Source organism: Polypterus senegalus, chromosome 1 (genome assembly GCF_016835505.1).
Source record: "Polypterus senegalus isolate Bchr_013 chromosome 1, ASM1683550v1, whole genome shotgun sequence".
Lineage (NCBI taxonomy): Eukaryota > Metazoa > Chordata > Cladistia > Polypteriformes > Polypteridae > Polypterus > Polypterus senegalus.
In genome coordinates, this window is record NC_053154.1 from 124,625,560 (window position 1) to 124,643,409 (window position 17,850).

General features: G+C 39.2%; 1 protein-coding gene across 1 annotated transcript; it reads left to right on the forward strand.

The window, feature by feature from the left end:
• Positions 1-5,227: 5,227 nt before the first annotated feature.
• On the forward strand, positions 5,228-15,408 carry LOC120530605 (extracellular calcium-sensing receptor-like). The gene is made up of 7 exons (XM_039755057.1): positions 5,228-5,251; positions 9,618-9,823; positions 10,012-10,303; positions 10,852-11,676; positions 12,172-12,399; positions 13,435-13,558; positions 14,495-15,408. The coding sequence occupies exons 1-7, from the start codon at positions 5,228-5,230 to the stop codon at positions 15,406-15,408; spliced, it is 2,613 nt and encodes an 870-aa protein (XP_039610991.1).
• Positions 15,409-17,850: the final 2,442 nt, after the last annotated feature.

A 17,850-nucleotide genomic window follows, 5' to 3' on the forward strand; every position in this document is an offset into this window, starting at 1 on the left:
CCCTTTCACTTCTGTCACGTGCTCAGGGTGAACCTGCTCTCATCTGTAAAAAGTACAGGGCACCAGTGGTGCATCTGCCAATTCTGGTATTCTATGGCGAATGCCAATTGAGCTGCATGCTGCTGGGCAGTGAGCTCAGGGCCCATTAGAGGACATGGGGCCCTTGGGTCACCCTCATGAAGTCTTTCTGGTTGTTTAGTCAGAGACATTCACACCAGTGGCCTGCTGGAGGTCATTTTGTAGGGCTCTGGCAGTGCTCATCCTGTTCCTCCTTGCCCAAAGGAGCAGATACTGGTCCTGCTGATGGGTTATGGACCTTCTATGGCCCTCTCCAGCTCTCCTAGAGTAACTGCTTGTCTCCTAGAATCTCCTCCATGCCCTTGAGACTGTGCAGGGAGACACAGCAAACCTTCTGGCAATGACACGTATTGATGTGCCACCCTGGAGAAGTTGGACTACCTGTGCAACCTCTGTAGGGTCCAGGTATCGCCTCATGCTACCAGTAGTGACACTGACTGTAGCCAAATGCAAAACTAGTGAAGAAACAGTCAGAAAAGATGAGGAGGGAAAAATGTCAGTGGCCTCCACCTGTTAAACCATTCCTGTTTTGGGGGTCATCTCATTGTTGCCCCTCTAGTGCATCTGTTGTTAATTTCATTAACACCACAGCAGCTGAAACTGATTAACAACCCCTCTGCTACTTAACTGACCAGATTAATATCCCATAAGTTTCATTGACTTTATGCTATACTCTGATTAAAAAGTGTTCCTTTAATTCTTTTGAGCAGTATATATATATATACATATCTACATATATACACTGTCACGCATGCGCGACTAGGAGGCCGCGGAAGGACCTTAAAACACATCGAGAGACGTTCGCCGGCAGGGAATGGAGGGGTACTAACCTTTTTCCTTTGTTTTCCAGAAGTAAAGACACTCCGCCATGAGCCACTATACCGCAGTGCGTCTACTTCCGCCCTTCCTCCGCCATCTTCCCTGACGTCACCAGTCCCGGCATCCCTCACGCCTCCTTCCCAGCATTCCTCCACTTCCGGCTCCTCCCTTATAAAATGGCCGCCGACGCCTAGTATGGCGTCGCGCAGATGCAATTGTTTTGTTTTTCTGTTTGACCATTTTTTGTTTATTAGGAGCTGGATTGTAGACAATATACGGGGCCGGAAAACCCCAAACCTTTCTTCTGTTTGGCTCTAAGCTTGTTACAACACACATACAAATACACACACATATATATATATATACCCTTTGGGGTGCGAACAGCTGTTGCTGGGGGTGCCAGAATCCATTGAAGAAGAAAAATGAAAAACATTATTTGTACAAAATCTTAATTTATCTATCCATTCCTAAATAATTAAATGGGCAGGCTATTTCGTTTCAGTACAATACGCTGCTTGTTAAAATGGATGACTCCCGCTTTTACGTGCACTTAGTGCTGCGTGGGTATTATGAAGTATCCTATCTGTTCAAGTTCTATTTAAATTTTAAATATAAGTAATATTTATTTAGTCGGCAGAAATGTTTGGTAGGAATGTAAGTTAAATTTAGTCATCACTGCATACATTTTTCTTCACCATAGAAATTTAAAGACCAAATTCAACTTACATTCCTACCAAAGATATTTCTATCGACTAAATAGAACCTACTTATATCCAAATAGAACTTCAAAAGATATATTTTTTCGAATCTGATCATTTTAGATCGACTTGACGGCACCACATCGAGCCCGCAAGCTATTGTGTCACCTGCCTGCCTCAATAAGCTCGAATTTTTACCATTCATTTAATCATGGCTAGTCGCGAAAAAAATAGAAAATGGAAGGAGGATTACACTGAGTATAGCTTTACCAAAACTGATGGCAAATAAAGTATCCATTATTCATAAAGCTTCAATTGGTGATTGTTTTTCTCCGTTAACCTCATATTTTTTCATACTTCTTCTCAAACCAAGGGGGTGCGAAATCGGGATCGTCCGCCACAGGAGGTGCGAGGGTAAAATGAATCGAGAAGCGCTGATATATATGTATGTGTGTGTGTATATAATTTATATATATATATATATATATATATATATATATATATATATATAAATAGTTTTACTGTCAAATAATGCAAAGAGTACGCAGCACATGTTTCGCCCTAATTCTGGACTCATCAAGGGTACACATTCACTGCACCCCCACTCGGGAATCAAACCTCAGACGTCAGCATTAGAGGCGAAACCTCTTGTATATAAGATAACTCCTGTAGCTACAATAAATGCCTTTATTGAATAGAGAAACCAGGGGTGAACAAGTTCCTTTCTACTGCAGCCTCAACCACGACGCACATACAAATCATCAATAATAACTCATAAACTTGCAATATTATTTAGGAAAATCGCAACATTTTACTCACCAAAAATTCGGATTATTTGTAAACAAAATCCATCCTCCTCTCTTTCCTCAAAAACATTTCAATTACTCTGTCGTATGGATTATCCGTGCACTTCAGTTCCATCAAAAAGTCCCTTTCTATCGCCATCGAAGCTAATGCTGAAAGTCGAACCTGCCCTGTTGTATTTCTGACATAAGTTTTAATTCGCTTTATGGCTGAAAATGTCCGCTCGACAGAAGCAGTGTACATGGGAATGGTCACCGCCAAATATACCAATGTGAACAGCTCCCCCATGCTCTCATTCAGATTTTTCTGATGAAGGAAGTCAAGGAGATCAGTGGGAGATTTTCCTGCAAAATTATTAGTGACATACATTACAGTCAGTTCTGTTTTTAGCCGAGACAGATCAAAAACCGCTCTTGTGTTAAACTGGAGAAGGCTGCATGAGTGAAATTTTTCTTGTATTCCTTTTTGGGGAACTTCTGGGGCTCGAGGAATGTGACAAACATCAAGTTTTCGTGGTCTTGAAATCTGGTCTGTGTCTGGCAAATAATATTGCCTAGAATCCTGCCGTGGAGTTGGCCGTAGTGCGCGCAAGGATCTTGCACTCAGAGCATTTGCGGTGCGTTCAGTGGCCTCGTAGAGTTCCTCATATCGGCTTCTATCCAGTCAATGGGTCTGAATACGGTGACATTGCCGTATGCCTGCTAGAGGGCCCTACTGACACCAACTACTGTCCCTACTTGTTGCACCGACAGTAGCCACAGACAGTGGTGGCCAAACTAAATATATTAAACTCACTTTATGACAGCTCTCTAAACTAAGCTGTCTTAGTATTTGGAATACAAAGATTTATACTTGAGATTATATTATTTTAATGATAAAAGTTTTAAGAGTATTGCATTTCATAGATAGATTGTTACATTCATTTAAATGATTTAGACTGTCTGCAGTGGGCTGGCGCCCTGCCCGGGATTTGTTCCTGCGCCCGGTACTGGCTGGGATTGGCTCCAGCAGACCCCCGTGACCCTGTGTTAGGATATAGCGGGTTGAATGATGACTGACTGATTTAGACTGTGTCTTCTTCAAAAGTTTTGGAAACACAATGATCTAAAGTTGCAGCCATCTTTACTTTAACAGAGATGTTTTCTGTGTTGCATTTAGTTATGTGCAGAAGCATAAAAAAAGAAAAGGAAAGGACGGAAACTGGGGGTTGATACATTTGAAGAGACAATAAAGTAAGTTGTCCCAAAGTCATATCCATTGATGTCTGAGTCTGTGTTGCTGACCACAAGCTCACAAACCCAACACTAATACAATATTTAATTTAAACTAATGGGCTGCAGCTAATACCAACTTATACATCCAGCATCTTTGACCCTGGTTACACCTCTGCATTGAACATATACGAGATTTTACAGTCTCCAAAAACTTTTTACAGATATTGTGGCAAGATGCTCTCAGAGAATCCAAAATGTTTAAACTAAGCCAATTGTGTCAAAAGGCAAGGAAACATGAGTTTAGTAGTGGATGGATACTGGGTGATAGCAGGCATCTATTTCTGGCATACCTGTTCACACATGTAAATAATCCTCAGACAGCATCTGAAAGACAAGCCAATGTAGCACATAAGCAAACCCACTACTTGTGAAAAGCAAGTGTCATCAGTAGAGAGCATAACTGCATCTCAGACCCCAAACACAACCTCACAAACACTGCTCCAGATACTGTACAAACAAGAACACTTATTTTACAAACTACCTTTGGAAGGTCTCTCTCTATATAAAATACAACACAACACCATAGTATGTCTTCTCTCTTCTCTTCTATACTTCTGCCAGTAAAGTGTTGATCAACTTCTCTCCCGACTCTGAATTCCCTAGCTCCAGCAGAACTGCTTCCTTTAATATCCAGGAACCAGTTACTTCCTATGCCTTGACACTGTCTCTCAGAAGCACTTCCCGGGTTAGGTGGAAGTCCCATGAAGTAGCGACCCTTAATTCCTGCAGTGCACCCCAGATGGCACCCAGAGAATCCAACAGGGCTATGCCACGGGACTACAGTTCCCAACATGCCTTGTGGATATCTGTTGAGATACTATAACTGAAGGATGCTTCCATTTAGCATTTCGGGTGAATTAAATAACTGAGATAAGTTGCCTCACCCGTCCCTCCATTGTACAGTCATCCCGGCCATTTCAGTGTCCTTGATCCAGTCATTCTGGGATGCCAGCATATCGATTTCTGTCCATTTTCAGGCTGCAGCAGAGACCACCCTGCCTTTTTGACATAGTGTGGCCACTAGGGGGTACTCTCCAAACACCCGACACAAAGGCTCAACACAAGTATAAAACCACAAAGATTTTTATTGTGGGAAACTCTTCAGGTAAGTGTTTCCCACATGCCAACCACAATACAGTGAAAATACAGTAATATTCTGTCTTCTTCTCTCTCTTTCACTCTTCTCTGTCACTACCTTCACTCCTCCACGCAAGAGTTGTCCACCTTCCTCTTGACTCCTGCTCCTGGAACAGTGGCAGACAGCTCCTTTTATATGGCCCGGAGAGCACTTCTGGGTTAGCCCGATCAGGTAGGGCTTGTTAGTCCCCACAGCACCCCCGGCAGCACCCGCAGAAACCAACAGGGCTGAGATACAGAAGTCCAGTTCCCATGAAGCCCTGTGAAAATCCATAGTGCTGCTATCTAGCGATCTGAGGTTTACAATTCCCTGTGCACATCTCCCCTAGTTTTTCCTTTTTGACAGCATCCCAGCTGGGCAATCATACCAGTCATCCCTCACTGTAGATATATGGAAAATACACAGTTGCTGCCTTCATGTGGTTACTTTTTTTGTATTGCATTGCATTATATTTGGGTTATTCCCTTTAAATTTAAAAAAGTAAGCTCACTGTGCACCATCCCAAGGAGTGTGAGAATTTTAAATGCATAATTGAATTAATTTACATCATGTAATACTAGTAGAAAGATGACATTATATAAATGAAATATAAACACAAATAATTTATAAATTGCCACCATTATCTTCAGGTGGTGTCTGTGTGTCAAAAAGAGAATAAAACAGGTTGTGATGTGCAGGCTTATTTTCTCCACTTTTGCTTTACTGGAATGGCCACTGCATGTCTTAGTAAACAATGCCTCTTGTGTTTACATCTAAGATTATAATAGCCTCTTCTTTAGAAAAGTGTGATCTTCTGTGAAGGCCTTTCTTTTGTGGCGTTTCTTATGCATTTTTCTTAGAAACAATACATGTCCAGTTTTCTACTTCTTTTTACACTTTATCATATTTGATCAATAAATGATGAGGAAATTTATAATGATATTGTTATCATTTGACTGTTTATCAACCCAAATGTAACATTTTCTTGTAGATAACTTTGGGTCTGGGTTAACTTTGAAGGTTTCTGAGATAAACAGAAAAAACAGCTCATACATTACATATGAGCATGTTAAAATTGCTCATTAAATGCTAAGATTCATTGTTTTTGGGAAACACAGCTCTGAGTGTGAAATATTTGCAATAATCAAAGAAGTCAGAAGCCCTCCATATATGTACATTATATGTAATGGGCTTGAATTCAGTGTTTTAAAGAAAAGTCAAAATTCCTGGAAAATTCTGCAACAGGTAATTTCTGATGGCTATCTACAGGACATAAATATTTACATGTCTTTCCAGCAGGGCATCATGGAACTTGGAGTTTTTCACCACAGCCTTGCTGGATACCATGGGGGCCACCGGAGGACGCTGCAGGGAGGCCCAGGGACTTATACTTTCCTTATAGCCCGGAAGTATTTCACAATCGCGGAAACGGAAGGAATGATATACTTCCGGGCTGAAGAAAAGAGATTACCCGACCCGGAAGTGTTGGATAATCACATGGACTGAGGGCTCAGAAACACGTGCTTTGTGCACATTATTATTATAATAAATATTATTATTGGACTTTTTATCTGGTGTCTGACGTGTGGTCTGAGGGTACAAGGGTCAGAGAAAACCCTAAACTGTCACAATATATACAAAGTATATATATATATATATCTATCAGGGCTGGGCAAGTTAACACCTTATTATCGTGTTAACACATTAATTAATTAACACCGACAATTATTTTATTGTGCATTAACACAGTTTTTGTTATTATTATTATTATTATTATTATTTTGAAAGCCTCAGTCTCGCTAGTGGTTGATTGATATCAGTGATCTTCTTGTTACAGTGCTTTTAGATACGCTTTTGGTAGTAGGAAAGTTAGCTTTGTTGATTTGACCTCAATTCCCTGTGGGTGCATGAGTACCGAAGAGCAAACAGCTTCTTAAAAGGCATGTGGAAAGATACCAAAGTGAATGCTCAAAGCAAAATAATCCGTGGATAAATTTTTTCGTATTATCGGTGAATCAGATTCTGATTTGTCAGACTTCAATGTTGATGCAAGTGATCTTGAGATGTAGATCGAACGCGCAAGTGAGGTACCGGTGTTAGCTGATTGGTCCCCAGCTGATTGTGGTGCGGAACAAGTTTGTGTAGCTGATTGCACCTATGGCAACGTTCGCCTTGGAGGACATACACTTATGATGACAGGAGGTACAAACCATATTGCATCTCACTGCAACTGCCACCCCCACGCACCTATCTCACAAAGACAGCCAGGCAGCCAGCCCACTGAGCTCCCAATGCTGACTCCATGGACAAGGCAGAGTAGTTCCTTTTCTCTGAGAGTACCTGGGAGTACTTTCAGTACTAGAACATGGTACATGGGTAGCATTTCCGGGTAGACGGAAGTCCGATAAAATATGGATTATACATACCTGCAGTGCCCCCTGGCAGCATCCAAGGACTCAGACAGGGTTTCACCAGTCCAATTCCCAGTGTGCCCCATAGATATTCTGAAGGGTACCTTGTGAATGTGCAGGTTGGCTCTACACTCCCTGATTGGTTCTGGGTGCCACTTGAACCCAGAACCGCTGTAAAACGTACCGGATTATGAGCTGCAACTAGTAAGGACACACACAGTCGGCAAAAGGTTAGTGCAAACTGTTTAGTGCATTTATTTTAAAAAACAAAACAAACAGTAGTGCCCAAAAGTGCAGTGCACAAATCTTCAAATAATAAGTACTCCATAAAATGATGTGCAAATTAGAGATTAAAATCAATAAATAGATCCAATAAAATCAAGGATAAAATTCAGACAATCTTCTTCCTAAAAATGTGAGCCCCAATGCCTCTTGTTAAAATCTTCCATCTCTTCAGCTTATTCCATCAGGAGTTTGCAGCAAGAGGAGTCTTCCACTGACAGGTACAATCATCTTTTAATCCCAGGTTTGAGTTCCCATTGCCAGTCAATTGGTATGTGTATGACATCCCCTGAACCCCACTCATGTCTCCCTATGCCAGTCTCTACTTGGGAGATGCTGCACTGCGTTGCTCAATAGGAGCGTCCTTTCTCCAGCCTGCCATTCACTTCCTTGGGGTATACTCATGACCACCTACCCCCTTTCTTCCCAGCACTGGCTCTCTTGATCCTGCCTCTTTCATTGATCATTTTTTGTTCTTTCTTTTTTTTTGTTCATCCACAGATTTTACCATGCAGGGTCCCTTTAGAGAACCAATTAGGTGTAGGTGCTGTCCTCTACCTTCAGCAAGGTGTGAATGAAACACTTGACCAACCTGTTAGCATTTGCATGTGAATGTGCAATTAGCCAAGTACCCCAATCAACCTAGGAGCAGTGTGTACACTGACACACGTGCACCTGCACCTGCCTGGAGCCTGCACACTCTAGGACTCCTGATTATTTAAAATTTGGAACCCAATGAACCTCCCAGCCAGCTAAGAAATCATCCTCCATCCACTCATGACACCTGTCCTTCCACAGTAATACTCACAATATAGGTAAATGACACACACACACCCAGCCATCCATATGATCTAAAAAAAATGTGATTAATCAGACCAATCCACCTTCTTCCATTGCTCCAAGGTCCAGTTTAGAAACTTATGTGCCCATTGTAGGCACTTCTGCAGGTGGGCAGGGGTCAGGATAGGCACTCTGACCAGTCTGCAGGATATGAAGCAAGTTGTGATACACTGTGTGTCCTGACACCTTTCTCTCATGGCCAGCATTATGCTTTTCAGTGACTTGTACAGTAGCTCTTGTGTGGTATTGGACCAGATGGGCAAGCCTTCACTTTCCATGTGAGTCAGTGAGACTTGGTTGCACATAACCCTATTGCCAGTTCACTATTTTCCTTCCATGGACCACTTTTGTTAAGTACTAACCACTGTATACCCGGAGCAACCCTAGAAGGCCTGCCGTTTTGAAGATGCTCTGAACGAGTTGTCTGGTAATCACAATATGGTTCTTGTCAAAGTTGCTCAGATTCTTATGTTTCTCATTTTTCCTGCTTCCAAAACATTACCTTCAATGACTGTTCACTTGCTGCCTAATATAGCCCCCTCTTGACAGGTGCCACTGTAACGAGATAATCAATGTTATTCACTTCACCTGTTTGTGGTTTTAATGATGTGACTGATTGATGTAAATAACCAGAATTCAAATATTACGCAGTCAGATCATGTTATGATAAGGCAAAATAGACTATATTGTAATCTCCCTTTTAGCAAAAAGGGTAACTTCTATCTTGTTGCATAATTTCTGCATAATTAAGCTTGTTTCATAAAAACAATTGTTTAATTAGTTCTTTTTAAAATTAGCTAAAAAAAATCTTCAATTTGCCTCCTGAAAAGTTTTTGAGCCATGTTGATAACAGTAATAGCCGTGTTATAGAGTATTTTATGTTTACAATTAGCAACCATGTAGCAGCAAAAGTGTATAGTCATTATTTATTAAAAATATCTTACAGCACTTTCTTTATTATAAAGAAACAATAAACATAATACATCAATATCAATATAATGTTTATACACAGAAACATTATGAAAACATTGCAGGCAGAAAGATGTTTTCTATATCACAGACCAAATGATTTTCTATATATGCTTTTCTTAGGTTTTATTGTATTTTCTATGCAGCTTATTAAACAAAGATAAAAAAAAGTATTCAGTAATTATTCAAATATATTGCAAAAAAGAGGCATGTGACTTTTTAATTCCAGTGATATTATTCATGTACTCGAGAGGCCACTGCATTTCATATTTATAAATACTTCTTCAATGCTGACTTATCAATGGGCTCTAAAATGAATTGCATACTGTTCATGTCTGCATTTTTCCTTTGCTTAATAATTTTAATTATGGCCAATTTGGAGCATAAATGCAAACTTCAGGATAATTTTAACTTAAATGGAATATACAAAAAAGGGCAGATTATATTAGGAGGACTATTTGAAATTAATTATAAAACTATTATTCCTGAGTTGTCCTTTAAATCTAAACCAGAACCGTGGAAATGTGAAAGGTGAGTTAGAGGCATTGCCTCGTTTATGGCAGGTTATTACCTTAACAATCATTTTGCTTGTTGATAAAATCAAGGTGCCATTCAAAGAACAATTAATGTGATTTTTTGAAAACATAAATGGATAAAAAGTTTTTTTCTATGGATGTCTGTTTAGTACATAAAAAATTACTTTGCTTTTCTCTTGACAGCCTAGATTTCATAGGGGTTCAGTCGGCACAGACAATGGTGTTTGCTATTGAAGAAATAAACAAGGATGAGACACTCCTGCCAAATGTGACCCTGGGATACAGAATCTTTGACAATTGTCTTAGATTACCAGTGGCACTCCGAACGGCCGTCACTTTAGTTGGTGGTCTAGATGAAGTGAGCACTGAATACAACTGCAGTGGCATCCCTCCTGTTCTCGCTATAGTTGGTGATCCAGGATCCACACATTCTATTGCTCTATCAAGAATTGTTGGCCTTTTCCACATGCCATTGGTAACTCTTCAGTGATTTGTAGCATATTTGTAGACAATTTTGTGTCACTTAAATGGAACTGAATTTTATCACTTTGTATATAAAGACTAATAATGTAACATATTCACTCTATCTATCTATCTATCTATCTATCTATCTATCTATCTATCTATCTATCTATCTATCTATCTATCTGTATACATTGTATATTCATATACATAATAGTGCAGATCACTACGGCATTTTATAATTGCCAAAATTATTTTAAACTTACTAGGGATTTAAAAAGGAAGAGAAGTGTTGCACTATTTATCAATATGCATTAATAGTTTAAAAGTACAGAAAACAATTTAAGAAAACTAACTTATACATTTCATTAAACTAATCATGTCTTTATTGTTACAGCACAAACTTTACATTTAATAGTTTTTTTACTTTAATATATACTGTTTCCTTTTTGTGCTCCTTTAATAAATAAGCCAGTTTTTTGAAATTTCTGTATTGCATTTACTATTTTTTTATACATATTATTCCTTAAAGAATGCTAATGCTGCTATTTTTATTCTTAGGTAAGTTATTATGCCACATGTGCCTGCTTAAGCAATAAACAAGAGTACCCTTCATTCTTTAGAACAATCCCAAGTGACACTTTTCAAGTCAAAGCTATGGCACAAATAATTAAATATTTTAACTGGTCCTGGGTTGGTATTATAGGAAGTGATGATGATTATGGACATTATGCTGTGAGAACATTTTATGAGGAAATAGCAAAATTTGGCTGCATATCATTCTCTGTGACCATCCCAAAAGTTAATGAAATAAGCAAAGTGCAGCACATAATTAATACTATAAAACAGTCAACAGCAAAAGTAATTATAATATTTTCACCTGGGGTGGATGTAAATGTTTTAGTAAAAGAAGCAGTGCGACAGAATATTACTGGCCGGCAATGGATTGCAAGTGAGGGATGGAGTACATCAACAGTTTTATTAAGCAAAGAAAATTTCAGATCATTTGGTGGAACAATAGGCATTGCAATTCACAGAGGAAACATTCCAGGGCTCAAAGAATTTCTCCTTCAAGTTCACCCTGATACAAATTCAGGAAAAAATTTAATCCATCAATTTTGGGAAAAAATATTTGAATGCAAATTTTCAGAAAATGTTACAAACTCCTCCACAGTGCCTAGCTGGAAAGAATGCACAGGAGAAGAGAATATCAGTAACACCCAAACAGCATATAGTGATGTTTCAGACTTAAGAGCCTCCTACAATGTTTATAAAGCTGTATATGCAATTGCACATGCACTTCATAATTTGAATTCCTGTGAAAAAGGAAACGGTCCATTTGAGAACAACTCCTGTGCGGACATTGCAAATGTACAACCATGGCAGGTAAAGCTCACATTTCTCTTTCCCCAGCTTCTGGACATGTTATCAATGATAACTTTAGTTTCAGTAAGTGCAAATACAAGGAGTTAAACAAAATGGTAATATCACAGAGTTATATTAAGATTTACACTATCATAAAATAAATTAAATAATATTTTTTATTATTATTATCATTGAAATTATGCCTATTGAATAAATATGTTAATAATACTAATGCAAAATAAATAAAAATATAAAATAAAAACTGACACTTTTTTAGTCAGTCCTACACATATTTGACCTCCTAGAAGCATCTTGTTGTTCTTCTTTCAGCTATTCCCGTTAGTGGTTGCCACAGCGGATCATCTTTTTCCATAAGAAGCTTCCTGTTGTTAATGTACTAAAATGTTAGAAGGAAAAAAAAGTTAAAGACACATTTTGTGCTTCTTAACAATGATTAATGAAGATTTCCTGGAAATATACTTACAACAACATATAATTAATGTATTTTTTTTTTAGCTTCATCACTATCTGAAACAAGTCAGTTTTAGTATGCATTCAGGTGAAAGAGTTGCTTTTGATGAGAATGGAGATGCCCTCGCAATCTACGACATTGTAAACTGGCAACTGAACAGTGATGGAAATACTGAAATTAAAACCATTGGAGTTTTTGACAAAGCCTCTGGCTCAGGACAGGAGCTTTTTCTTAAAGAAGATGAGATGTTTTGGAATTTTGCTACTGCAAAAGTAGGTTTCAATAATTGTGACTTTATTCTGTTTTAGTGCTGAAGTTAGATTTAATTTAAGAGCATTTTGCTTTGAAAGGAAAAAAACAGAAAATATATATTTAATTATAGCTTGTTTGTTCTTTTATTGGTCACTGGAAAAGGGGTATATCCACTTTATTTAAATATCCGAGACATTTAAAAATGTCAGAAAATATCTTTGTTTAGTAATCTAAGTAGTAATCAATTACAGAATACAAACTTTGCTCGTGTGAGGTGCAGCTGCTGTACATGCTCTACAGGTCATATCTGATGAGAACAGCTTGAAATGCCAATGGTGTTTATTGAGTTAAATATTCAGGATTTTAACAGATGATTCACATTAAATGGGAATATAGTGAGAGAAAGTCATAATCAGTCATAACGCCGAACACACTGTATATTTATTCTCACGTGCTATTACTGAACATATCTGAGAATTAAGCAGTTAAACCAGTTTGTTCATGTGTGTATCACAGTACTTGCTTGATCAAACACAAAGATACAGAAGATCATGCTAAGTACACTTTCTATAAAATACTTATCTTGCTAAACACACTATGAATTGACAAGGTTTAATAATCTAAAAAATGGAATACCTTGATTAATCCCCAACAGTCCATCCATTTTCATGTCATCATAGTCCAGTCAATCCCACCAGGTTATTGAAGGACACACAGACACACAAGCAAACAAGATCATTTACAGATACCATTCAACATTGTGAGAGGGAGTAATGAACTTACAAAGAATATGTATACTCCATAAATAAGACAACTCAGAAGACAAGCAAACTTGAAAGCTGTTTCTTAACAACAACACAGAAAACTCATGATAAGAAACAGACAGCAAGAATACCAGGATCAGTCCTGCAATATCTGGATTTTCAGCTCTCACACTTCACCCACTTCTCCAGTTATCCATCTAAACAATTTCTGATATGACCAGCTAAGCCACTGTGTTTTCTGAATTAATGTCCCCAAAAAGCAAACTGTTTGACTCTTGTGTTTACATATAGCCTCCAGAGTCTGTCTGCAGTAAGAGCTGTCAGCCTGGCACAAGAAAAGCCACAAGAAAGGGTGAGCCAGTTTGTTGTTTTGATTGCATCCCATGTGCAGAAGGTGAAATCAGTGGGCAGATAGGTATGTTTTTCTCTTTTGGTACTCATTTTTAAATAAAACCATAATGTTATTTAGTGCTGAATTGTTTAGAACTGCTGCCAATATCTATGGAACCATGATTAAAATCCAGCATGAGTCTGTGTCTCTTTGAAGGTTGTACATTTGCCCAGCAGTTTTATGGGTTTTCTCTCGATATAGTGGTTTCATCCCACATTTCAAAGATGTACGGAAATTTGTGAATTGGACCACAATGAGTAAGTGCCAGTATTCACATTTGCACAAAATACTTATGGCCAGTTATGGTAAATTGATGGAAATTATATTTTAATATGTTGGGCAATTGGTCAGTTGCAAATTATTATTTGTTATTACTCCATTTGCCCAGTAAGCTTCTTCCTGCAGCACTTCTGGTGTGGCAGAAGTGCAGCCAAATTGGGCAGCACAAATGTCCATGTGCCCCCTGGTGGTGGCCATGGGCGCCACCAGGGTTGAGCTTCTATGCTCTCTGTCAGTCCGAGGGAGAAACTGTCCTGAAAGTACTCTCTCCCCCGGTCCTTCCATAATCAGGGTGTCCCAGTTGGGTAAGGGCCCAAACCGTCTGCCGCAATGTGCGAGAAAGTTCATTTGAATTTAAGGTTAGACCCTGATTCAATCATTTTAGTGAACCTTAGCAAAAGATTTCAGAGATTTTTCAAGAGGCTTGCCGTAACGCAGCCTATTCCTAACAAAGGCAAGAAGAAGTGTTTCTGTTTCTAAGATCCAGAGGAAAGGTTTGCCTGTGGATATTTTACACACAGATTACAAAATGAACTTTTAGCTAGAGTCAAAATTTGAGACACAGCAGCTCTAGCCACTGTAAGTGATGATGATAAGGCAATAAATGCTGCCTTTCATTGCATACCATCTATCACTTATCAAGTCAACTTAATTTCATAAACTTGAACTTCTTTTTTGTAGATGCTGATGAATGTGAAAAATGTCAGCCTGATTCTTGGTCAAATTTTGGAAGAACCCAATGTGTTCCAAAAGAAGTTGAGTTTCTCTCCTATGAAGATGCCATGGGAACTGCATTGACAGCAGTTTCATTATCCGGGGCTGCCTTGTCATTAGCTGTACTATCAGTGTTTATCTACTATCGGGAAACTCCAGTTGTGAAGGCAAACAACTCTGAATTGAGTTTTCTTTTACTTATTTCTCTAATTCTCTGTTTTCTATGCTCCCTTTGTTTCATTGGAAAACCCACCTATCTGACTTGCATCCTAAGGCATGTTGTATTTGGCATCAGTTTTGTTCTGTGCATCTCTTGTATCTTGGTGAAAACTATTGTTGTCATTATGGCCTTTAAAGCGACCTTACCTGGGAAAAACATTATGAAGTGGTTTAGATCTCTACAGCAAAGAGGAACTGTGTTTTTACTTACCCTAATTCAGGCTCTAATATGTATTGTCTGGTTAGTCATAGCCCCACCAACACCATCCAGAAATACCAAATATCAGAATGCAAAAATCTTCTTAGAATGTGATATTGGCTCCATTACTGGGTTTAGCTGTCTAATGGGTTACATTGGCTTCCTAGCAAGTATCTGCTTTGTACTGGCTTTCCTTGCTAGAAAATTGCCAGATAATTTCAATGAAGCTAAATTCATCACTTTCAGCATGATTATCTTCTGTGCTGTTTGGCTAACATTCATCCCAGCTTATATTAGCACTCCGGGAAAGTACACCGTAGCTGTGGAAATATTTACAATTCTGGCCTCCAGTTTTGGCATTATCACAATGATTTTTTTCCCAAAATGTTATATTATTCTGATCAGACCAGAGAGAAATACAAAAAAGTTTCTCATGGCAAGAGCAGATCCCACTCCATGTTAAATGTATGTTTGCATGGTCAACCTAATCTGCAACAAGTGCTAACAAAGTAGTTTGATTACATTCTGTCTGGTCAAGGCAGTTGGCTTTAAGTTGATTTTGCTTAAAAGGTGTTCATTTTTAAAACTGGTATTCGTTTATACTCTTTCCCCCTTTAACATGTGAATCTTAAATGTAAAATGTACTTAGATTTCTTTTCTGTGTGAAACAATAAAATTATATAGTGTGATGTACTGTAATTAATGTTTTCTGTTTACTCTGTTTGGAAAGGCTCCGCGTTTTATTAACTACATAGAAAGAAAGAAGGTGCGTGCGCAGGGGTAGGGAGGAGACAGGAAGGAAGGGGGTGTGGGGGAGGTGTGTTTAGGACCCTAGAAAAAACACAGCAGGTTGGGGAAGTTTTTATGGCTGTTTGCCCAGTTCTTGTTTAATAAACTCAGCATTTTTGGAGCACAACGTTTTCCAGCACTTGTATTGTGTCTCGCCGTCCTTAGTCGCTACAATAGTGTTCAATAGTTCAATATAGTTCATTACAAGTTGCATCTTTTCACTTTTGACAGAGCTTTTTCAAATCATGTATATCAGCATTGAAATTTTTCCATTGCCTCACTGAAGTATTCCCACACAAGTTTTTGCTTCTCAACTGCCATCGTCACACTCTACTTGGCCTGCCTGTACCACTCAACTGTTTCTGAATTCCCACAGGCTAACCAGACTCAAAAGTCCTCCTTTTTCAGTTTGACAGCTCCCTTTGTGGGTGGTGTATACCACCAGGTTCAGGGATTACAGGTACAAATATCTTATGGCGGATTCTCTGTGCAGGCACCTCAGTAATGGAGTCATGGACAATGGCCCATTTGGGTTTATTGTCCTCAGTCTCTATTGCAATGCAAAAGAAATTTGTCCGGAGGTGTGAGCTGAAGATCTCCAGGGCAGGGACATCTGACAAATGTTCCTGTATATTTGGGTCTGCCTAGTCTGTCCAGCATTTAAACCCCACATCTGATCCAACTGGCAACCAGGGAGTGGTCAGTAGACAGCTCAGACCCTCTCTTCACCCGAGTGTTGTAGATATGATGACACGACTACAAAATAGATCATCACCCCATAGTGCTTTGGTACCAAGTGCACTTATGAACATTCTTATGCTCAAACATGGAATTCATTATGGACAAAATGTGACTAACACAAATGTCCAATAACAAAACACAATTCGGGTTAAGATGTTGGGTATGCTGTTATAATCACACCATTCCAGGTTTCACTGTCATTGCCCATGTAAGCATTAAAATCCCCCAGTAGAAATTCATTGGGAGCACTTTCACCATTGCCTCCAAAGATTTCCAAGAAGGCAAATTACTTGACCCAATTGTCAGTGTATAAGCACAGACTAAAAATTTTCCCCCAACTTGAAGTTGAAAAGAGGGGACCACTGGTGTAAACTCCAAAGTACACATGCCGAGCTAGGGGCACTATAGGTATGCCCAAATATGCCCTAATACCTCTCACCCTGTGCAACTCTTAACTAGAATGAAGTCCTACCCCTTTCGATGAGTTTAGTTCCAGAGCTTAGACTGTGAGTTGAACTAAGCTAGACTATACTGTATCTAGACGGTACCTCTCTACATCCCACACTAGCTCGGCTCACATTCCACACCCCTAGAGTAGTGTTAGAAGATCAGTCTGCCAAGGCCTTTGACTTTGACTGCCACCCAAGCCACAAACCATCAGACCTATATGGCTCCTCCTGCAGGTGCTGTGCCTACTGGAGGACTGTCCAATGTTGCACCCTCGAGCTGTGCCTAGCCAGGTCCCATGGGTAAAGGCTCAAACACCAGACACTTGTGATAAGCCCCCTGCCACCCCGAGGCTGACTCCAGGCTGGGCCATGGTTTCCCTTTTCTGGGCAAGGTTACTGGGTCTGTGTTAATTTTCCTCTTAATGATTAAGTAGAAGGAAAGGAGGATCTGGCTATGCAAATTTCATCCTGTTTGAGGAACACTGGGCCAGCCGTTTACTGTCACTAGGATTCTGGAGTGTCCATTAAAGGATACTCAATCAGTCTACATGTGTTTTGCCCACCCTGGCCATCGGACCTTACTTATTCTATGTTAATTAATGTTGACTTATGTTTATTTTTTATTGTGTCTTCTATTTTTCTATTCTTCATTTTGTAAAGCATTTTGAGCTACATTTTTTTTGTATGAAAATGTGCTATATAAATAAATGTTGATTGATTGATTGATTAAAAATGGAAAAGACATACAACGATGTCTCTTGGGGTGTCTTATGGGTGTTGCTTTGGGTAAATAGGGTACCAGGCCTGCTGTTGTGGGCTATTCAATCTCTGTACATCTGGAGTGACTGCTTGGTTCACATTGCCAGCAACAAGTTACACTTGTTTCTGGTGGGTATGGAACTCTGCCAGGGCTGACACTTGTCAAT